The 23,152-nt window shown below is 46.1% G+C and overlaps 6 protein-coding genes across 6 annotated transcripts; 3 read left to right on the forward strand and 3 right to left on the reverse strand.

Moving 5' to 3' along the window:
- Positions 1–97: 97 nt before the first annotated feature.
- On the reverse strand, positions 98–625 carry CTRU02_203977 (60S ribosomal protein uL24; the record flags this gene model as incomplete). The annotated part of the gene is made up of 3 exons (XM_036733691.1): positions 98–376; positions 436–548; positions 607–625. The coding sequence occupies 3 exons, from the start codon at positions 623–625 to the stop codon at positions 98–100; spliced, it is 411 nt and encodes a 136-aa protein (XP_036574606.1).
- Positions 626–1,489: 864 nt separating this feature from the next.
- On the reverse strand, positions 1,490–4,630 carry CTRU02_203978 (amine oxidase; the record flags this gene model as incomplete). Its single annotated transcript, XM_070204300.1, has 8 exons — positions 1,490–1,551; positions 1,614–2,067; positions 2,150–2,219; positions 2,280–2,397; positions 2,614–2,701; positions 3,048–3,834; positions 3,888–4,305; positions 4,357–4,630. The coding sequence occupies 8 exons, from the start codon at positions 4,628–4,630 to the stop codon at positions 1,490–1,492; spliced, it is 2,271 nt and encodes a 756-aa protein (XP_070062063.1).
- Positions 4,631–5,931: 1,301 nt separating this feature from the next.
- Positions 5,932–6,192, forward strand: CTRU02_203979 (uncharacterized protein; the record flags this gene model as incomplete). Its single annotated transcript, XM_036733694.1, has 1 exon — positions 5,932–6,192. The coding sequence occupies one exon, from the start codon at positions 5,932–5,934 to the stop codon at positions 6,190–6,192; it is 261 nt and encodes an 86-aa protein (XP_036574609.1).
- A 1,575-nt stretch (positions 6,193–7,767) lies between these two features.
- Positions 7,768–8,608, forward strand: CTRU02_203980 (vesicle transport v-snare protein; the record flags this gene model as incomplete). The annotated part of the gene is made up of 3 exons (XM_036733695.1): positions 7,768–7,947; positions 8,023–8,441; positions 8,521–8,608. 3 exons carry the CDS (start codon positions 7,768–7,770, stop codon positions 8,606–8,608), a joined length of 687 nt encoding a protein of 228 aa, XP_036574610.1.
- Positions 8,609–9,048: 440 nt separating this feature from the next.
- Positions 9,049–12,860, reverse strand: CTRU02_203981 (uncharacterized protein; the record flags this gene model as incomplete). The annotated part of the gene is made up of 2 exons (XM_036733696.1): positions 9,049–12,729; positions 12,792–12,860. The coding sequence occupies 2 exons, from the start codon at positions 12,858–12,860 to the stop codon at positions 9,049–9,051; spliced, it is 3,750 nt and encodes a 1,249-aa protein (XP_036574611.1).
- Positions 12,861–21,773: 8,913 nt separating this feature from the next.
- Positions 21,774–23,039, forward strand: CTRU02_203982 (NADH-dependent flavin oxidoreductase; the record flags this gene model as incomplete). The annotated part of the gene is made up of 1 exon (XM_036731811.1): positions 21,774–23,039. The coding sequence occupies one exon, from the start codon at positions 21,774–21,776 to the stop codon at positions 23,037–23,039; it is 1,266 nt and encodes a 421-aa protein (XP_036576371.1).
- Between the last annotated feature and the right edge of the window lie 113 nt (positions 23,040–23,152).

A 23,152-nucleotide genomic window follows, 5' to 3' on the forward strand; every position in this document is an offset into this window, starting at 1 on the left:
CAATTCCGGTATGACACGAGGACTCCTTTTTCAAAAAGTCTCAAGTCGGGGAACCAGAGAAGACGCCGAGAGGTCTCATTGATGAGGATGGAGGAATTTAGGCGGTGGCCTTGCCCTTGACGCGGAGCTCGCGGCCAACCTTGATGCGCTCAAGGATGGACTCACGGTCCTTGTCGAGCTTGAGCTTGGAGATGACGACGTTGGAGGGGTGGATGCCCAGGGGAACGGACTGGCCGTTGGTCTTCTCGCGGGTGACGCGCTCGACGTGGATGACGTACTTGAGGCGGTAGACGGAAGTGACCTTGCCCTCACGACCCTTGTTGGCACCACGGACGATGGTGACCTCGTCGTCCTTGCGGATGGGGATGCTGCGGACCTTTGGGAGGAGTCAGTGTCTAGGCTTTTGGATGACCTGAGAACCGGGACAAAACATACGTTGTACTTCTCACGGAGCTCCTTGGAGAGGGGAGCGCTCATGATGAAGCGACGAGTGCTGGAGGGGGCACCGAAGTGGGCGGCGCGGGACTTGCGTCGCGAGGACGAAACATCTAAAGAAAACGTCAGCATCGAGATCAATTGAATGGACTCCGTGAGGTCGAAACATACTCTGGTTAACCTTGGTCATTTTGGCTGGGCGTTAGTAGGAACGTCGTTGGGCGGGAATGAGTTCGTGATGTTTGTCGCAAGTCAAAGAGCGGAATACCAAAAGGAAAAAAAGTTTTGACAAAATGTGGTGGGTTCCCCTGTTGTGGGCTGAAAATTTCCCAGCATTTGGCCACACGTGACTTTGGCTGCCCTAGATAGCCCACGTGATGGTTCGCAGGAAGGTATAGGTAGGTGTGGCCCAAGCTCCCCATTGACTGGCAAAGAGAATTTTCAAAGACCGGGCTGCATCGGCGATTAGATAAGACAAGCTAATGTAGAAGTTCCAAGCTACCTTATCATTAGGTGTAGCCACCCATATTGCCTTTGATGAAGCTTCTTCCGTCTTCTCAACGATATGGTAAGGCAGTGCCTTCGAGAGAGGTATCATAAAAAATCATATACTAGCTACAATCCTAATCTAGCATGCGTCTGCTCAAGTTCAAAACATCTTCTTGATAAACATGTGGAGGTCGCCACCTACATTTTTAAAAGAGCAACAAAATGAACTTTAACGAGACTGGGAGCGAAACGACCGGTTCGAGTCTCAAAACAATGATGGCAACCTTCTTGGCCGCTGCTTTTGGAACTGTCCTGGCTTATATCCTACATATGTGAATCTATAAAGTCACATCATAATGCTTGCAGCCCCTTAAACGCCTTTCTTGAATGCTGCCCCTTTTTCTCAACCATACACAGATACATGGTAATTAGTGACACAACCTGGGCTTCAGAGCCACGAGGTTTCAGTTGTTTTGTACAGGCAGAGTCTCAATGGAATGATGTTGAGTGGGGAATAAGATATGAGAAGCTCCCATATGCCATCTTGGAAAATCGACATGGCGCTTTATTTGGTGTGGTCGAGCGGCACAGGCGGCTTAAACTTGCCATTGTCGTCATACTTGGCCTCTGCAGCACCTAGTTAGCAAACTACTCTACTATTAGGGCATCCTAGAAACTTATTGACGTACTGAAGAAGGTATAGTTCAACGTCACGGTCTCGATGCCGCGCATGTTGACATCGTTGACAATATCGGGATCCAGGTAGAAAAAGACCGGCATATCAACCGTCTCGCCCGCATTCAGTCTTTGCTCCTCGAAGCAGAAGCATTGAATCTTGCTAAAGTATGGCGCCACCTGGCCGGGCGTGACGCTGTAAGTTGCAACGCCGATGATGTCCGTATCAGAAGTGTTGGTCGCCGTGTAAAACGCCAACGCCGTCTCGCCAGGGAGCACACGCACTTCACGTTGTTGAGGGGTGAATTTCCAGGGGAGAACGTCCGAGACAGAGGAGCTGAAGGTAACACGAATGCGCTTTGCCGAGGTCACTGGGACCAGACGAGAGGCGAGACCGTCTTCGCTGTAGTCTACGTCGGGACCGTGGGCGCGAATGGGCTGGCCGCCCCAGCCTGTAGTTTGGCAGATCTGAAGACCAAAGTAAGGATCTATACCATATCACAGTTTTGTTTTCAAGTGTCGAAGCCGGAGACATGGGGAGTGAGCGCACCATCTTATACAAAGGGACGGAGCCGTAAGACAATGCCACAGTGCCCAGGATGACACTGAGGGTATAGTACCTGTGCATATGCTTAGCCAAACTCTGCCACCCTCAATTGACCGTTCTGCATGATCCTTACGCCGTCGTAGCGTTCTTCTTCCTGTAGTGCGCATGCACCTGCTCCATTGAGGGTGCGGCACCGAAGTTAGGTCCGGTCTGCTTCGGCGAGGGAGTTGTGGATGCGGCGCGCCGAGGAGCTGCGACAGGCAATCGGGGGGTTCGCGGGGAAGGGCGAGCGTGCTGGCAGAAGAAGCAGCTCCATTTCTGCGCCGACTGGCGCCACGGGAGGCGCGGGAAGGCGTTCATGATCGCGGCGGGCGAAAAGTTTGGTGGTTTGTGAAGACGTTAAGGAATGTCATGCCATTCCGCATCTAATCGGGATTTAGAGGTGGGTTGGGCTTCTCCCTGCTTACACCCGGCAGACACCGAAACTGTCAGGGCGGGTGGGGTGGTTGTTCCGCCCCGGCCTCTGACTTCAGCGATGTTCCAGGGGTCCAGTCGCTGGGATCGCAGTGGGGGAACCACTGAAACCCTTGTTCTTCACATAAGCTATCTTGTATTTCGCTACCACGCCCGCATCAACTAGCAGCAAGGTAGATGGGCCAACTTCAATATAGTAGGGTCCAGAGGCATATATTGGTGATGAAATAAAAAACCAAAGCTTAAAGTAATTTTAAATGTTTATATGCATCTTGTTCACATGAAGACAGCATCATGCGAGCTTTCCGTTCTTTACAGTCCTCCTCAGGCGATTAGTACGAGGAGTCACTACTCTCTTCGCAACGCCCACAGCTCTCTCCAAAACCTTTATTACAAATACTTGAATGGTAAGAATGACGAGCCTCACCAGAAGGTCAGCAAGACCAAGCGAAGGCTTTCGCCCTCGGCTATACGTTGAGTCTACCCACTGGAAGGGCAATTTCGCGTACAAATGGTCTTGGGCAGCATGCAAGCCGCTGCTAAAACCATCCTCGTGGAAGCCGTACTTTGTCCAAGCTCCAGCGTAACTGATACCGCGCTTGTTCTGAATACGTGGGAGAAGCTTTTGTGCTCGCACTGCCTCCGGAGTGTAGAGTGGATGACGGTAGGTAAAGGCGGCCTGTACTGTGTCCGGGTTGGGCTCGTGAAGGGGGTTCATCGTAACGAGCACGTCTCCGAAGGTCTCGCGTGGGATGTGTTGAAGAATATTCATGTTGTATGTTAAAGAAACCTGGTCAATGTTTTGTTTACCAGTTGATGGCGAAGAGAGAGTAAGATAGTTCCAACTCGACCATGCCTTTCTTGAAGCTGGCATTAATGAAAGGTCTGAGTGGAGGACAACGGAGTTCTCCGACGTTTTGAACGCGGATAGGATTTCCCTCTCTTCCGGAGTGGCTGATGCCTCGATGATTTGAAGAGCTTGGTCACCATGGGTTGCCAGAACGACATGATCGTAGACGTCAGATTTGCCGCTGGCAGTGTGTACTCGCACCCTGCCGTCTTCTTCGCTCGTGACCGACGTGACCTGAGTATTGAGAAACAAGTGATTCGAAGGGAACCCACTCATTACAGCGTCGACGTAAGACTTCGCACACTTCTTTAAGGTGAGCCACTGAGGCCTTGCAGTGACCGTCGATAAAAGATGATGATTCCACCTTGCCAGATGTTAGTCCTTGCCACGGCCCATTAGCCATATCATATCACTTACATGAAGCGGACGAGAGTGACTGCAGGGAAATCCAACGTGCATTTATCCGGGCTTGTACTCCATACGGCGGCGGTCATAGGAATGAGATAGTCATCCCGGAAAGCATCTGAGTAACCTTCTCTTTCAAGATAGTCACCAATCGTTTCCTCCCGCTTAGCGCCTACACTGTCTCCATTCATGGCAGCGGCGTCGTTCTCGTCGTCAGCCATCAGCAGGTCTAGAGCAAACTGGTTGAAGCGAATTATATCGAATACCATCCTCCACATCCGAGGCGAGAAGATGTTCTTCCGTTGGCAGAAGACGGCATCCAAGCTGGTGCCAGCCCATTCAAATGCGCCATGGTCGCGCGTAACGCCGAACGTCATTTCAGTCGGGACCGTCTCTACCTTGACCCTTTTGAGAAAGTTGATAAAGTTTGCTGCATGATATGTGAGCGAGACCCTTGGTCAATCACATCAAATATACCCACGATAAGTTGCCGTATTGAGGACGATAAAGCCAGTATCGACCCTCGTCTCAAACTTGCCATTCCGCCACGGTACGGTATTTGTGTGTCCACCGAGCCTCGACGAGGCCTCATACATGTAGACATCATGGTAGCTTCGATTCAATGCCCAGAGAGCAGCAATACCGGCGGATCCACTGCCGACAACGGCGACTTTTTTCCTAAGCTTCGGGTCAATGGGGGAGCCCACAGAGCCCAAAGAGCCCACTGAGCCTACCGACGACTGTCGACGAGGCATATCTGCTGGAGTGACTGGACAATAGAAGAGAAGATACAGGTCCGGGTTTCGAACAAGCCACGTCTTGCGGGCGCAGATGGGTGATTATGTGACGATGCGGATAGGAGTAAGAAAGGCAGAGCGATAGGAAAGAATATAATCAGGGAGGCCGGCAGCTTGCGAAGCTCGGTGCAAGTGTCTTAGAATGGCGGGGGTGCAAGGCGCAAGCCACGGACGACGAATTGGGGAAGATGGGACAATTGGATGGATAGATGGCCTTTCGCACATGCCAATCCACGCCGTGTTCCTTCAAGCTCATGCTTTTTTGGGGGGGAACAGGGTCTTAAGGGTAATAGGAGGTGTGGCATGGTGGTATGGTAACACAAACCAGTCTCTAGACCAATGCACCTAGCCATGCAGCTTGCGGAAGCGATGGACGTGTTGGGTTGAGGTAGCAATGATGTTGGCATGTGGGTGTGTGTGGAAGCATGTGGGTACGACTGGAAGTGTATATGCATGTCTTGGAAGTATGGTTGGATGATGATGAGGACCTCAAAGATGAAGATGAAGCCAATGGAAGGAAGACATGCAGAAAAAAAAAAGGGACAAACTTACAGCGGCTGGCCTGGCGCCATTCCTACTTGGCTTGATAGTTTTCCGATATATCCCTTGAAAGGCTCCAGGTGTCGACACGTGGCTACAGGGCAGCACGACGGGGGGGCGTTCTCCGATCTTTTTAAGATAAGTTATGCCGATGACGAGAACAATGGGAGAACAAAAATGCAAAGGCAGGAACGGTGTCAGAAAAGTAGTGTTTGGTCACGGGCGGATCACGATGCGATGAAACGAAACCCAGTTGCCGGACCTCCTAGGCGCAATGACGCTTGCATTGACCGATAACCCCTGCAAGCCGCACCCGATCTCTGGAACCCCCAGCGGTTTCCCAACCCCCCTTGTCACATCTTTCTTGATAACCCACCATAACCACGATCATGGCGCCACAAGTGGCTGCCCGGATGTTCTGTTGGGAGGCTGAAGTCTGAAACAGAATGTGATAAGCGATTATCACTGGACTTGATGATGCGGTGCATTGTTTGGCGACCAGCTAACTTCATCTTTACACCAAGCATTTACGAAAACTAAAATACTCAGCCTCGGTGATGGCCCAAGGTTCGAATTTCCATGAACGTAATGCAGATTCAGGTACGATTTAGAGGATGGGGGGTGCGAGTGCAGAACTTGGGTCTGCTCGGAAGCGCGAGGTAGACATGGAAATCAAGCAGAAACTTCTTCCTCGTAACCAGAGCAAGCTCCAGTAAACAATGAAAAAGAGAAAAAAACGAGCCTGTCAGACGTCCATCGACACCCACCCCGACAGTGCGCCCGAAGGCAAGACCACAATCGGGGACGAGATCATCACCGCTCTCTATACAGCCAACAGAAAATCTGTCAAGACCGCCTTCCTTACGGAAGGTGCGAGAGCAACCAGAGTTCTTCACTCTAGGGCGTCGAGGATATCATTCATCAACCAGGGTGGGATCTGTGGCTCCTTTAGGGAACCAAGAGAGGGTCGAATACTATAGAAATGATTCTCTGAAGTATTGTCGACATAAGGAAAAAAGAGAAAAGAAAATTCTAAGATGCGCGGTGGGAGGTCGCCATTATATAGATTTCTGGCCACCATGGACAAGGCGCACGGGCCCACACCCGTTTTGGTGGCCTCTGCTGCCTATGGTGGGGGACGAATGCTGAATTTTTTGGAAGGAGGCTGGTGACCGCCCAGGTTTTGCCGCTTTTCCAGTTGGCAACGATGTGGATGGCAGAAGTTTTCTTTGCAAACCACGAAAAAGCCATAATTGAATTGTGCTTCTAAAATCTCTAGGATTTGTCCTATGACTTGCCATCGAAAATTACCCTGGTAGATCGGATAGGTTGATAGTAATTTGCTGGGTTGTCCTCTGGCTTGGTCGACATGTGTAGGCAGCACAGTCCGTAATTATCTTCACTCTAGGCAGCGCGGCGCAATGAGACTTCCGCAACTTTTCAACAGATGCGTACTCAATCGATGTCGTATCGGCCCCACATACTGGTATTGCAAATTTTCACATGACAGCGATATAGTTCCCAGACTGGGCAGCCCGCAACATGGAGAGGGACGCCTAGCTTGAAGTATCATCTGAGAGCGACACCATCATACAGTGTCATACAACAGATACAGGCATATGTTCAACTTCTTGAGCACAGCATGGCAGTGAAGCACGTCATGGCTGAGTGCTATTTGCGGTTGTCAGGCTTTGCACATCCAACCCTTAAGCATTCTCATGCGAAAATATTCGTCAGAAAACGACTTGATGCCCGAACGATACGCAATGGGCATCCGTACCAAGGCAAAATCGTTGCAGTGACATTTAAAGCGGCTATAAAAGCCTAATTATATGGCTTCACGTGGTATGAACTGCAGTTTACGACAGAAAATGTCGAGCACTCAACGGGACCGGAAAACGTGAGATCGAGTTCCCAATTCTTAAAAGCGACGTGATGAAGCATCTCCCCGAGGGGAAACACTCACCATTACTCTACCCGGCTTAAGTTCAACTCTACGTCCACTAGGCATCGAAATGCCCAACAACGCCGAGCCGTTTTTCCTCGAACCGGGGGATAATCAACTTGAAGAAAAAAAGAAGAAGAGAAGAGGAACGAAGTTCAGCGCCAACGAACTTCAATTAAAAGCCTGCAGTCGACGGGGCCTTGCGTGTGCACGGACCAGTATTGTCACGTGCGAAGGTATAGTGGCTGGAGGCTGGCTTATTGATGCACCAGCCACTTGGTAGCATGATGTCGCCAAGCCCGGCCCAGACTTACGCAGACTACATGCGGTCGACGACTTACCAACAACGCAATCCCACCCCCCGACTTGCTCGTTTCCGGCTTTCCCAGTTTCCTGCAACACCAACGAAAGACACGCGCTCGACGACCTTGACCGTTTTCACGAAGATACGAGATATCTGTTCCCTGTCTCATTCGATCAGGGTATACTTAAAGAGGTGCATCGCTTGTCACCTCGTATACCTATTCAACCCCTAGTCGCTAAAGGACAGCATCGCCAACGTCTTCACAAGTCTCCCACAAGCCTTCCACCGTCGTCGCATTCCCTCAATATGTCTAACCCTCTCGAAACCGAGCCCGGCTCTGAACGCTTCAGTGATTATGAAGCCGAACTGAAGCTGGTTCAGGCCGACCTGGTTCAGAAGCTCGACCAAATCCCCGAACTTTCAGGCGAGCCACGCAAGGCTGCCCTCAGCTCCGCCGAGCGCGCTTTGGAGGAGGCAGATGAACTTGTATTCACAGCCCATTTCCTTTCATATGTCTAGCTAGACTGGGGCCGGAATGACTAACGGTGAACTCCTTGCCAGCTCGCCCAAATGCGCCTTGAGAAGGCAAACATCCCCACCACACTCCGCAGCAAGATCAACGCCCGCTTCCGCAACCACGAGACCGATATCGACTCCCACAAGCGCAAGCTTCGTTCCCTCGCCGACGACCGTGCCGCTCTCTTCGGCGCCCGCTATACCGATAACCCGTCAGGCTCCGGTCAAGATGTCCAGCTTGAGCAGCGCCAGCAGCTCCTCCAGGGAACAGACCGCCTCGACCGCTCCACGCAGCGCCTCAAAGCCTCTCAGGCCCTCGCAAATGAGACTGAGGCCATCGGTGCCAGCACCTTGGCAAACCTTCACCAGCAGCGCGAGACCATCCAGCACACCCACGACCGCCTCCTCGAAAGCGAAGGATACGTGGACCGCAGTGTCAAGACGCTACGGGGGATGGCACGTAGGTAAATACCGTCCCTTACCCCCTGCCATAGTGACAGTAGTTTTGTACCTCAAGTGCTTGGGAACTAACATTTGCGCTAGGATGGCTACCAATCGGGTGATCACTATCTCAATCATCACCATCCTTGTTCTTCTCATTATTGCCGTCATTTTCAGCAAGTTTAGATAAAGCATCAAACAGGCTATCCTTCGGGACGCGGGTTCGGAGTTTTGGATTGTAGGTTTTATTATCATGATGTACACTTTGTTTCAGGAGCCTTTTGTTGTGTATTCCGTGTTTTTACGTAAAGAAGACGGGCTTTAGTGCATGTTATATAACGATGAGGAAAAGAAGCCCCTGGTCTGGGTTCGAAATCAGGCCGCATAGTCAAAACAGAGACGTTTAGCAAACTCCCCCCAAGAAAAACAACAAACTTGCAGATGAGGCTGCCTCCTATAACGTCATGGGCAGTTGCTCGTTGTAAATACCAATTTCTTTTCTTTTCTCTATCTGCCGTTAGGACGCCACATGGAAAACCCTTTTTGTTTCAAAAGAAAGGGCCCGCTTTTACCTCATTTAAACGGGTATAATCAGACTATACATTTCAAGAAAACAGACATCAACTGCATCTACCTTCGTCCGCCCCTGCTGCGGCCCTTGTTCACGCCTCCGTTCGACGTAGGGCCACGTCTCCTGTCTTCGCCGAGACCCTTGCGGCCGGAAGCGATGCCGCCCCTGCCACCACGTCCGCCGCGGGCATTGCCGCCTCGGCCGCCACGACCACCACGGAAAGGCCTACCGCCACCACGGCTCTTGTCAACCTGCGCCTTGACAGCAGCAGCGTCGCCCTCGTCCATGTCCTCCATTTCGTCATCTTCTTGGCCGCGCTTGTTGCTGAACTTGAGCTTGCCGCTGCGACCCTTGCGAGCCACATCCTTGCCCTTGAGGGCAGCGACATAGGCGTTGACACCAGACTCGCCGTTGTCGGCACCGTCAACTTCCATCTCATCATCACTGTCCTTACCCAGAATCAGCTTGCCGTCGAGATCAGTCTTGGCCTTGGTCTTGGTCGGCTTGCGCATCTTGACAGGTTTGGTGGAAGAGATGTTGGCCAGGGCGTTACGGTCGAGCAAGTCAAGTGGCTCGTCCTCGTCCTCGACAATGTAGGTGTTGCCACCCTTCCTGTTGCCGCGCCTGGCTTTGACAGCCGCAGCAGCGTCCTCGTCGTCGGACTCCTCCTCTGAGCCTTCTGAGTCGCTGCTGTAGAGAGCCTGGTCGAGTTCGTTGTCAAACTTGCGTCCCTGGCGGCCGTCATCCTCGTCGCTCTCCTCACCCGCCTGCCTGGCAGCGTCCTTCTTCTTCTTGCTTCTCTCCTTGGTCTTGCGGATGTTGTTGATGAGCTTGCGGTCGCTCTCGGGGCAGTTCTGGTTGACGAGGTCGTAGCCGAACTTGCGCACCATTCTCTCAAGAATATGCCTGACCTTGCTCTTGAAGTGGCCCTTGTGCTCGTGACCCCAGATAATGAGGTTGGGGATGAGGGACGAAAGGCGGGGGATGACAAGCTCTGAGGGGAGACTGACAACGCAGATCTTGACGAAGCCCAAAACACTTTTGACGATTTCTCGGTTGTTGGAAGTCAGGAAGAGGTCCATGGTCTGGACGAGATCGGCCAGGGTCTGCTGGCTGAAAGACCTCCTGAACTCGTACAAAACACGGCTGAGAGCGGTAATGGACGCAGAGATCATGTGAGGGGTGCTGCCGACGAGACCGGCGGAGACCATGGTGAGGAATTCTTCGATGTTGGCCTTGCCGGCCGGCGCATCTTCGGGCATGTGAGGAATCTTCTTGTTGTCGATGGTGGCATTGTTTGCCGACTCCATACGGTGGCCCATCTGAACCAATAGGTCATAGGCGGCTTCTCTGGCACGCTCGTTGTTCTCCTTGCAGCAAATGACGACCTCGCTGAGTATTGACGGGATAAAGTGGAGGGAGGTATCGGGAACGAAGGAGAGCAGTGCGGAGAGAGCGGCCAGACGCTCCCTGCGAGCAGGGGCGGAAACCTTTTCGGCGCTGTTCAGGAACATTTGCTGAAGCTCTTCACCACGCTCCTGAAGCGCCAACTTGCCAGTCTCCGACTCGGCAAGACGGGGGACGAGCTTGTAAGCCTTCTTTTGCAGCTGTGGCTCGTTCTCCTTGAAGATGATGACAGAGGCGATTTCAAAAAGAGCGGTGAAGCTCTCGCGGGGCAGATACACAGATATAGTAATGATCAGATCCATCAAGGTGCTGCTTGTTGAAGGCATCTGGTCTTTGGGCTTTTGCTGCTGCTTGGGCTTATCTTGCTGCTCGGCGGTCTGCTGCAGTTCAGATGCAAGCATCTTGCTCACACGGTCGAAAGTCTCAATGAGTTCTTTCTCTGGAGTGACGCTCAAGAAAGCATTGATAGTAAGAAGGATGGGACCTCTTGACTGAGGTAGTGTCTGGGTGTAGACATTGAAAAGAACAGCAAGCATGTTACCGGCGAAGCCACCCAAGTGTTCCAGGTTCTTCTTGGCTGTAGCTCTCGAGACACGGCTCTGAAGGACCAAGTCCTCCTCGGCATCTTCGATAGTGGCAATAGCCTGGTTGGACTCAACAAGGATCTTAAGCGCACGGCAGACCTCCAGGCGCAGTTCAATTTGCTTGTACAGAATGTTGGCCAGAAGTTCGGCGAAGCTTTGATCGAACGCCTCAGTCAGATCAAGGGGAAGGTCACAGTATCCTGGCAAGGTGGCCCAAATTTGTTGCACTAGGGTCTCGAAAATCTTGACCTCCATGGTTTTCTCGGCCTTGCCATGGTCCAAAACCCTTTGGAACATGATCTCACTCAGGGGAACCATCTCACGGCGGAAATGAGAAAGATTGGTGTTGCTGACGTAGTCGCGGAGGATGGGGAACATCCAAGCACGACCTTGTTGGCCCTTGACAGGCTTAGCTAAGTTGAGAGGTAGGATGGAGAGAACAGCTTCGGGGCCCATGGCACGAATAGCCTTGCCAATGACTTCGTCGGCTTCCTTTTTGCCTTGGAAAGAGTCGCTTCCACGAAGATCTCCAACAGCCTTGGTGATATTGAGCATCATGGGGTGAGCTCGCCATCTCAGGGCGTCAAACATCGCTCCGAACACGTTGAAGCTCTCCATCCAAGCCTGCTGATACTTTACGCTAAGCAGAGACTCCGCGATCTTGGCGATCTTGTCCAAAGTCTTTTCGTCGTAGATTGATGGCTCCAAGATGACTTGCTTAGGGATGCAATTCGCCAGGAATGAGACCAAACATTCAGAGGCGGAAACGCGGATGTTGTGAGCTGAGGACTCCAGGTACTGGGCGACCATGGAGAAAATTCCGGGCAAGTTCTGGAAGACCTCTTCGGGCTCGAGCTGCGCTGAAACATCGTAACCTCTGGAAAGGATAGCCAACCATGGAGGGATCAATTGCGTGTCGTTCGCGGCGGGTCGCAACTCCGAAATGATCTCCATAAGTCGGGGAAGTTTAGCTGACGCAACTTCATCGGCCATTCCCTCGAAAATCATCTCAAAAATCTCAAAAGTTGCCATGGTCATGTACTCGTTGCCTGACCTAGAGATGCCAAGCAACAGCTCACAGAGGGATTCGATCTTCTTGCTGGGCCAGCCACCGCTGGAAGAGGCAATAGTCTTAATGAGTTGGAGAGCGTGGATAAGGGCGGGATCGTGGGCCGACTCGGCTCCGTTCTTCTGCTTCTTCGCCTGCGCAGCCTTTCCGGCAATGTCTTCCAAGTTGGCAAGGGCGGTGTGCGCGCACATGTCGGCGGCTGGGTGATCCAACGAGGGACTCGGGGGCGCGTTTTTCAGAACGTTTCGCAGCGCCTCTTGCGCTCTCTTTCGGATCTTTGGGCGGTGGTCGAGGGCCAGGTTGAGCAAACCAGCGACGGCTCTTCGGGGACCAATCTGCGTTACGCCAAGTTCCCAGGCGCCAGAGTCCTGTGCAAGCAGCAAAGACTCCAGGCAGCCGATAGAAGATCGGAGAAGAAGAGCCTCGGCATCTTGCAGAAGAAGTACGGGGGCGAGAGAGGTGAGAATCTGGGTGAACTTGGCTCGGAGGAGAGGTTGAGGCGCAAACGGCGTTACGGTATCGAGGAGGTAGACAACAGAGGTCGTCGTCTCGGAGCTGATGTTACCGCTTTCGACGGCCTGTGTAAGCAGTGCCAAAAGCGCGGCGAAGTAGCCAGTTGGTGTGGGCTCGGTCTTTTGCTCCTTCAATGTTGCGTCGACCGCCTCGAGTACTACCGCTGTCTTGAGAGTAATGTTAGCCAGTAATTGACAGTAACAAATACCAAAAAAAAAAAATACTATACCCTTTTCTGGCTTTGAAGACCGGGAGACCGGATCTTGTCCAGCTTCTCGGCAAGAGTTGGAGTCGACATTTTGCTTGTCGTGTTCCAATCTGTCGGGACCAACTGTGGGAGACGATGGATGCCAAAGCAGTCGAGAGTCGCTTCCCAGGTCCAAATTTTTCCTGGCGCAAAAAAATCCTTATCGCGATTACACCCCGCCCTTTGATAAGATCGCTTAACAAGACGTTTACTGTGTGAGAATCCAAAACTCCGCAAGCGAAAACGTCACTTCGCACGGCCCCCACAAATACTGATTTTTAGCCCAGCGTCAGATGACATGCTAACCGGATTATGATTATACGGAACATTTTCTCTCGGTTACCAGACTATCTTTGAAATTGCTTTAAACTGGCAAGGAATACTCGAAGGATAGAATAAGATGTAAATGATTGCTACAAGTAATTTGTGGTATTCATGGATTCATTCAGACCCTAGTTTTCAATCCCGGTTGTATTCGGACATAACACTAAGATTTTAGCGAGATACCCAATCAGGAAGTTTGCAAAGAGTATCAGTCCTGGCCTCACAAGCGGATGCGACGGAACTGTCGAGGGTAACTGTAGGTTTCACAGGGGGTGAAACGGAATTCCGTTCGTCAATAACAAATAACAGTAAATTGGTTCTAATCGATGGTTCATGATAGTTGAAAGTGGTGTTGTTGACTAGAAGGTGGGGATATTCCCCCTTGGCCTGTCACGTGGGTCTGGGAGGCTTGGGCCTCTCAGCCTGGCGGGCGTGTGGCTGGAAGTGCCACACGACTCCGTATTCTAACTATCGCAATACTGGAAACTCTCTTTTTATGGTGTTGAAGCGGTTGGAATACGTTGTCCTTATATAGTTCCGTCTCCTCGTTAATTCGGCCTCTTATCCCTACTTTCTCCCGTAGTTACAGTCTTGTTACCTATCCCTCTATACGTATCGTTATCATGTTGCTATTAACGAATCTCTCGAGGGCTCGATTTGGTTTGCTCTTCGTGAGGGTATTAGCAGGGTTGTCTTCGCTGTTAATCTAACGAATTTCTTATAGTTCTCGTCTTTCGTACGATTGTCTTAACGCTATGATATCGATCATGAGTCGCTTTTCTTTGGTAGTGCCTAGCTTTACGAGATACTCGTATAGCGAATAAGAATCGGTATAGACAACTATCTAAATCGTTAGTAGGTTAAGGTAGTTAGTAATTATCGCTAAGGTTATAGCGAGGGCGTAGGCTATATCGACGCTAGCGACTATCCCGTAGATCTCTAACGCTAATACGCTACGGGTAACTTATTTACTCTTCGTAAAGCTATAATAAACGAGGTTACCGTAAATCGTGAATTCTCTATTATTGCTATTAGAGGAAGTATCGTTAGCTAGGATGATTAGAAACCCTAATTAGGAGGAAAGGTCGTGGTTATTAGCGAACGACCTATTAACGAAAACGAATAGCTTAGCTATTATAAGGTCGAGTAGGATAAACGTTATTCCTCGGTTAGGCGATTCTATTTACTATTAAATCTATTAATTTAGTGCTTTTATTACTTCTAGCAAGGGGTCTTAGTGTTAGGTAGTAGTAGATAAATCGAAACAGGCTTCGGGTTAGCAAATTAACGCGATATACGCCCCTCTAGCGTATTATTCGATATATTACTATTTTAGGTTAGGTTTAGTAGTCTTAATATATCGTAACTTCTTAGCTTATCCCTTTTACTTTAAATTAATCGAATTATCGGTTAATAGCGCGACTATCCCTCTATTAAATTAGAAGGGTTTATTAATTATAAAGATATTCTTCGCTTTTGCTATAAAAGCTACTTTTTCTAACTATTCGTCTTCTAATTATAAGAACGCCTTGTCTAACAAACCGAGGGTATCGTCGGTTTACATACCGATATAGCTAAAGTATAGATTTTCGGTAGATAAGATTAATAAGCATAGATCGTACGAAGAAGTAACTATCTAGAGATTCTCTCTATAATACTTATAATACGTTGCCTACTAGTAGGTTCTAGCTTCTACGATTCCGTATAAAGGCTTTATAACCTTTATAATAATCCCTTTTAAGTACTAGTCTTGAATTTGCTTCGGTAAGTAGGCGAGAATAGTATAATTAAGCCTTATAGAAGATTAAACGTAGGCTTATATAATATTTCGAAGCTATAGTTATTTCCTTTCTCGTAGGAGTAACGGGGTAATTAATAAAATTAGCTATTAACTCGCCTACTAAATCGTTAGCGATTAGGTTAATATAGCCTTCTTGCTATCGTCGGCATAACCTTATATTATAAGTCTCGATTTCTCGTAGGGTTTAGTTATTTTACCCTTGACTTTATTAACGATACGAGATCGGAAGATTCATACGTTCTAATACCTTCTCTTATTAAACTAGGTAAATTTAAATACTCCTCTAGCGATAAAGCTATTAATCTCTTATTTAGTTAATTATTCGAACGGTTTGCCTAGTATAGTAATAATACCTTCTCGTTATAGTTTAATTACTAATTCTTCGTCTACTTACTCCTTAATCGATAGGAATATTTATTAATAATCCGGGTTATTATTAAATTCCTTTATAAAATAGGCGATTAGTAGTAGTCTCTTCCGGGGTCTGCCTAGGCGTCTTCTCGGTAGCTCCGGTGCTTCTTGCGGTTCGTCTGGTTTACTACTTCTGCTAGCGACGATAATTTCGTCGCGTACTACTTCCTACTACGGTATCTTAGCTTCAGGTTCTTCTTCTTCTGGCGCGGCGATAGAATTAGGTAGTTAATCGGAATCTTCGTAGTATAGTTTGACTATAATAGACTAGAAGGTTTTCAGACTATATAGCGTATCGATAGTATAGGTTTCGCTATTTATAACTACTAAAGTAAACAGTCTAGTCTAGCCTTTCTTTTCGCGCTATACTCGTACTTACGACCGTAGTAGTAAATTAACAATTAGCTTTGTATTAAGGCTATTATAGGTAGCAATAGCTTCTACTACCTATCGCCTTACGTAAAGTTTATATACTTTGCTTATCGCCTTCTTAATCGCTTTTGCCTACTTTATAACTTCGGGAGATAGTAGCGAATCGTTAGTAATTTGTAAGTATAAGCCGAATACTAAGAGTATTAATACTATTCCGTTTAAGCTAGTAGTATCGTTAACTATTTTGACTACTATTTAAAGTATTAATTCTAGCGTAATTATTAAGTCTTCTACTTTGATAATTTTATACGCCTTTCTTAAAGGTGTATAATATCGTTTAACTTTCTTAATACTATTATAGGCTTTTATAAGAATTTCCTTGATTTTAATTACTATTTCTCTCGCTACGTTTCGGAATTCTATTAAGCGGAAGTTTGTTCTAGCGTTAGTAACTAGCTAGTCTAGGGGTCCCTAATATATATCTATCTAGTAGAGGCGTAAGGCTTCCTAAGTAGCTTTCGTAGAAATATCTTTAAGGAACCAGGCGGCGTTAAACGCTATAGCGGTATCGACGACATAGAGGACCGGTCTATTACCTTTAAGGTATATTACGTTAGTAATAACCTTATAATTAAATTTATAATCGTCTTATAACGTAAATTTAAACCGTAATAGCGCTAGTACGTATATTTAGTATTGATAGTAGACTTTCGATAGTTGCTTAATTACTATAATTTCAACTAGGTAGCTAGCCTTCTAGAGTACCTTGTATAATCGTTAAATAGATAGGTATCCGAAGCGATAGTAAACCCGTCGTAATTTAACGTTTATAAGGTAGTTCTAGGCAAGTAGTTTCTCTTTATTAAGTAATAACTATAGATAGCCTTATTTGCGAATAATAGGTACAACCTTATTTCCTTAGATAAGGGTATTTATAACGTTGTTAAAGTAGACTTTTAATCGGTCTATATCTCCTAGGTATATAAAGAAGGGAGTATTAGTCTTAATAACGTAAAATTTAACGCTTCTAAACGGCGTTGGTACTTTAGTAGTCCTTATAGACTTTAGTAATATCCTATCGCCGAATTTTACTATAACGCTGCTAGCCGCCTTAGTATTTAACGTAATTCCTTTATAAATTTGTTATAAGGCTACGAATTATAAGTAGCTAGCAGTTGAGAATCTTATTACGCCCGAGTTAGGTATAATGTTAGAAGTATAAGTATATTATACTTCTATTTTACTTATTTATCCTATTTAGTCTTATCTAAGACTTAGTAGGACTTACAAAAGTAACTAGCTAAGAATGGCTGCTTGCTAGTTTAAACATATGATATTCAGATCCCTATGAAATACTCTCTTTAACCTTATCTAAAAGTCTATTTAGTTAAAGAAGATTCTAGTCTGATTTATAAGCTGCTTTATAAGCTAGTTGACGTATATACTTACGTATACTAAACCTAGCTTATAGCTTCCTATATTAGCTATTATAGGCGACGTTATACTACTATATAACTAGCCTAATTCTCTCCCTTAGCTAGCTATTAGTTCCTCAACCAACTCAGCTTCAATATAAGCCTATACATTCTTTATTATTAAAGCCCTACTTCATAAGTACAAGTTCCCTTACTCTAATACCCTGTTATAAGGATATCGTACTATCTACGAGATTCCTACCTACCGTTCCAACATATAATCCTTTAGAAGTTCTAGATAGAGTAGCGTCCCTTGAGTATAAATTGTAAAGGTAGCTTTTTCGGTTCTAGTTAGTTGTAAAAAAAGTCTTCTTTCGTAATAATATAGCAGGTTAACTAGTCTGCTAAGATCGTAGCAATCCTATTACTATTAATTACTATTATAGTAAAATAAGTAGTAACCTAGAATTAACTATCGCTACCGGTCTCTTCTTCTTTATTACTTTTACTAGTTTATTCGGTTACGTAGTAGTATTACTAAGGGTCTTTAGTAGTAGGTTATAAGTCTAACCCGTTAAAACCCTCGTATTAGACGAGAAATTAGCTATATACTAGAAGTAATATATCCTAGGTATATTAAGTAGTTTTAAACTTCTCGTATGCTTTTCGTCTCTCTTCTATAATATATTTAGTTAACTAGCAGTTAGGTTTTCTATATATAATACTTCTTAAGCGTTAGTAGTAATAAGGGTTTATTACGGCTTCTTCCTCGTAATAATCGACTTCGTAATAAACGACTATATCGTAAATAACGCCTTCGACTATTAAAAGTTCTATCAGTCTAGTACTGCTTTAGTAGGTTAGCTATTATATTAAATTATTATTAGTTAAGATAGGTAGCTATCTCGATCGACGAGATTAATTAGCTACAAAGTCCCTCGTACGTCTTAGCCAGTATAAATAACGCTATTATATACTCTAGAATATCTCTATAAGCGTATAGAAGTTAGGTATAGAAAGATCGGTTATTATAATCCTATTATAGCAAATCAAGCTAAATCTTACTTAATTTATTATATAGTATATCAAAATACTCCGATTTAGTCTTTCTAAGGTTATCGCGAATAATTTAAGGAAAAGTAGTTATATTCTACTACGTAACGTATACTTATTACCTTTCTTTAGTCTCGAAGTATGATTTTAATTAGTTAATTATAGTCTCGAAGTTAGGCTATAAGTTAATTACTTTAATCGAGGCGTAGAAGTAGGTTTTAGCTATTCCTTTTAGTATTAAGGGAAGTACCTTATTATATTAAGAGGTATAAATTCCTAGTATTCTATAGTAATCTATAAATACTAATATCTTCTTTTCGAGTATATCGTATATATCGCTACTATATTTTATATCGTTAGGGTATAGTTTCGCAAATTCTGTTAATTACTTTCCGATACGGTTTATTAACTCGTATTATTAAAAGTCTATTAATAGAAAGACTATAGGATATAGTAGTCGGTACGGTAGTTATTATTATTATTATTCTTATAAAGGAGGTAGCTATAGGGTTAGTTCGACTCTTCCTCCTATACTATTAGCTATTATTACCGGTCTTATAATCTCTTCGTAGAATTCAAGGTCTTTTATTAAAGCCTTTAGGTTACGATATCTCTTAACGCTTTATTCGAGTTCTTAAGGTAACTAGTAGTAGAATTCTTCCTTTTTAAAGGCTAATGCTACGTTTTTCGAGATTTTCTTACTATCTATTTCGATATAGACGCTATTACCGATTAAATAGTCTTTAAAAAATCGTAAGATTAGGGGAGGTACGTTTTAAAAGTCTTCTTCTAACTAGTCAGCGAAATCAAGAGAAACTTCGTTCTATAGCTTAAGGCTTATAAGATTCCTCTTCTTATAGGTTTTAAGTAGGAAACCTATATAAGAACCTAGTTACTATAGGCTAGCGTTTATAAGGTCGATTGCCTAGTTACCTTATACTACTAGATCGATTATACTTTCGATTCTTTATAAGATAGGGACTATTAATTAGCTTTTAGTAGTAACGCCGCTCGTAGGCAATCCTTCTTATAAATTTTGCTTTATTCTAATAGTATAAAAGGATTACTTCTATTTAAAATCTTAAATTCTAATCCTTAATAGCGTTAGCTACGATTAGTATAAGATATAAGCTTAGAAGTAGGAGTTAAAAGACGATTCGGGATATTACGATTCTAAAGGGAAAGAATCGTAAAATCGGGGATTTTCGTCGGTTCGTCGTTTATTTCCGTTAACGCTATTCTTACTAATATTCTCGAGGGGTATAAAGGTATATATAGGTTTCGAATTAGTAAGGAGAAAGTTCTACCGTAGATTCTTTCGTAAATCTCTCTTTCTTACTTCGGGCTTCGCTTCTTACTATTAGGAAGTTTAGAATCTAATAGATAGTTAGCTTTATAACGCTTATAACTACGTACGTTTCTCCTAAGCTATAGCCTCGGAGGCATATACGTATAGCTGTATAGGCGGATTACCGCTAGTAGTCTCCGCTCGCCTTTCAGCGTGTTCTTTTTCTAGTAGGGAGGTCTTTTATAGCAAGCGCCTCGCGGTTAGCACCTTGTCTAGGGATTTATTAAGAAACTAGTAGGCGCCTCGTGATTAGCACCGCGCGTAGGGGATAATTATAGTTAGGGAAGTTATTATCCCTTGTAGGATTCGTGAATCTTCGCCTTTATAACGTGAAGAGGTTAGAAGACCGTCGATTCGGTAGGTCTCTTCTTCTAGTAATTAAAAACGCGTGATGGAACGCTCTTGCTAGCGATAATTAGCTACGATTAACCTTATCCCGCCTAGGGTAAGCATAGCAGTCCCTAGGTTACTTAAATAATCGGATTGCTAGTAGATTCGAGGAAAAGAAGCTTTCTTCTACTAGTTTCCGTAGATCCTAGTTACTCTCGCTTCTTCTCTCGTTAGTACGAAATCCCTACTTTTACCTAGGCTTAGGTATCTAGTTTAAGAAGTCGTCTCTTCTAGTATTAACCTTGCTGATCTGCGGTTTGTCTATAGCAGAGTAGTAATTATAAAGTTAACTAAATTAATAGCAACTGTAAGGTTTACTACTGATCAGTATAGGTTTCATAGGGGGTGAAACGGAATTCCGTTCGTTAATAATAAATAATAGTAAATTGGTTCTAATCGATGGTTTATGATAGTTGAAAGTAGTGTTGTTGACTAGAAGGTAGGGATATTCCCCCTTGGCCTGTTACGTGGGTCTGGGAGGCTTGGGCCTCTCAGCCTGGCGGGCGTGTGGCTGGAAGTGCCACACGACTCCGTATTCCAACTATCGCAACAGTAACACAGATTTTTCAAGCAACAGCATCGTTTTTGCGACGAAATGCAAATTTAAAAACTAGGCTGGGCCCGAGAATGCAGTCGTTTGATAATCCTCAAGTCCACAGAGAATGTCAGCATTTCTTCAATAATGTAGGAACTGTCTAGTTGTAAAGTTGTGTTGCCAGAAAGAGCTGGGTACTAAGGATTGTATAACGTACTGTATGGTTACAATTTGATTTCTCAAAATAGAAGAAAGATGACACGATTACAAAGTATGTTCTGTGAGGGCAGATATTAATGTCACTGTAGGGCGATGACAACCCAAGAAGCTGACACACCTATCTAATGAGGACTTCCGTGGTTAATTTCATTTGCCGAAAATCACGGATGAGACGCTATTCTACTCGATCACATATGCCAGACCAGAACAGTGTAGGCATTTAAGCGTTACAAGCAAGCAATGAACGAGCGTTCATACCTGGAGTATGAATGCTAAGAACCTATCTAGGTAGGTAGTCAAGATGATAGTCAGTACGAAGCACAATTATGGAATCATGGTATTTGTTTCAATTTCCCTGCCTTTTTTTTTTCTTCTAAAATCTATGCAACCTGGCTCTGCTAATTAACATTCCATCCTGATGTTTTGTTGGTACATATTGTCGTTCTCTTCAGCTGAAATCGAAAGATAGAAACCATTGCTCCCATTCCATCTCTTCCAAAGAAACAAACGAAAATATCAACACGCTCAGATATCTATTATGTACTATTGCTCTCTGAGGTAAGACCAATTAAAGGACAGTTGAGTTTGAATCATCTAGCTACGTGGAGTTATTCGGTTGCTCATCTTCTACCAGCCTCTGTGTTGTCGGCAACAAGGCAATTTTCCCGTCGGTCAAAACGAGGTAACGCCGACCATTCATGTACAACCCTTGCGACCATCAAACCTGCTTTCTACAGTGTTTTCGGCGACTCTTGGGTTGAATACGTACTAACCCACGGATCAAGTTTCCGAAAGAACAGTTAAGCAAATTATTTGAGACCCTACGCCGCTCAATATGCCACTTACACCACGGATGAAGCGACCGAGGCGCCACCATCCGGCCGGGCTCGGTGACGAATCTCAAGCGCCGAGAAGTCGGCCTCACAACAACATCGCCCGGATAATACGGTAAGAATGAATGGTTGAGTTCTTGCACCTTGCAGTTGAGACTCAAAAAGCCTTATAAGCCAGCAATGATTTTTACTTTGATGTCCCAGAACACACACATCTCAAGAAAATAGACCTCGTCATCAAAACAGCAGTTCTATTGGAAACCATGGCACCACAAACCAATGGGGTTACAGAGTCTCTGTACTTTCCACCTATAGATAATCCAGCAGCGAGAGACGTATCGTACTACACTCCCGCCCAAGAACCTGTCTCCGGCACTGCGATCAGCACAACAACAGGAGCCCCTATCCCCAAGCTTTTCACGCCCCTTACTGTCCGAGGCCTTACCTTCCAAAACCGACTTTTCCTGGCGCCGCTTTGCCAGTACTCTGCCAAAGATGGATATGCAACGGACTGGCATCTAACGCATCTGGGTGGGATCATTCAACGTGGTCCTGGGCTTGCCATTATGGAGTCGACAGCCGTTCAGAGAGAAGGACGCATCACTCCCCAGGACATTGGGTTATGGGAAGACGGCCAGATTGAGCCTCTGCGACGTATTATCGAGTTCGCTCATAGCCAGGGACAGAAAATTGGTATTCAACTTAGCCACGCAGGGCGAAAATCTAGCACCGTGGCACCGTTCTTGCACATGAACGCTACAGCGAGTACAGATGTTGGTGGCTGGCCCAACGAGGTATATGCTCCTTCGGTCTTGCGGTTCAACGACGCCTACCCGCAGCCCAAGGCAATGACGCTGGTCCAAATCCAGCAGTTCAAGACAGCGTTTGTGGACGCGGCAAAGAGGGCAGTTAAGGCTGGCTTCGATGTGGTCGAGATTCACGCTGCTCATGGATATCTCATCCACCAATTCCTGAGTCCTATCAGCAACCAACGCACGGATGATTATGGTGGAAGTTGGGAGAACCGCACGAGGCTGGTTCTTGAGATTACAGATCTGGTACGGGCTGCAATCCCTGAAGAAATGCCTCTGTTTGTGCGGATTAGTGCCACAGACTGGTTCGATAACATGAAGGAGGAATTTCCAGAGAGCTGGACGGTCGCCGACTCTTGCAAACTGGCTCCTATCTTGGCTGAGAAAGGTGTTGATTTTCTCGATGTCAGTTCTGGAGGCATCCACCCGCTTCAGTCTACAAGCATCAAATCTGGACCCGGATACCAAGCGCCTTTCGCGAAGGAGATCAAGAAGGCAGTTGGAGATAAGATGACTGTGTCCGCTGTAGGTGGCATCAGCACTGGAGCGATGGCAGAAGGTTTTCTTCAGACTGGTCTTGACGTGATCATGTGTGGTCGATGGTTTCAGAAGAACCCGGGCTTGGTATACGCCTACGCCGACGAGCTAGGGGTGAATGTCAAAATGGCAAACCAAATCGGATGGGGATTTGGTGGCCGCGGAAAGGGAAGAAAATGAAGTATATAGACGACATGATAGGAAGCTCAACATGAGAACAATCTTTTTTCTTTTAAGTGTTCGTACCAAATGGGGCTTACTGTTCGTAACAATTGGTCTAGCCGACAACCCAT

Source organism: Colletotrichum truncatum, assembly GCF_014235925.2.
Source record: "Colletotrichum truncatum strain CMES1059 chromosome Unknown Contig_0002, whole genome shotgun sequence".
Taxonomy (NCBI): domain Eukaryota; kingdom Fungi; phylum Ascomycota; class Sordariomycetes; order Glomerellales; family Glomerellaceae; genus Colletotrichum; species Colletotrichum truncatum.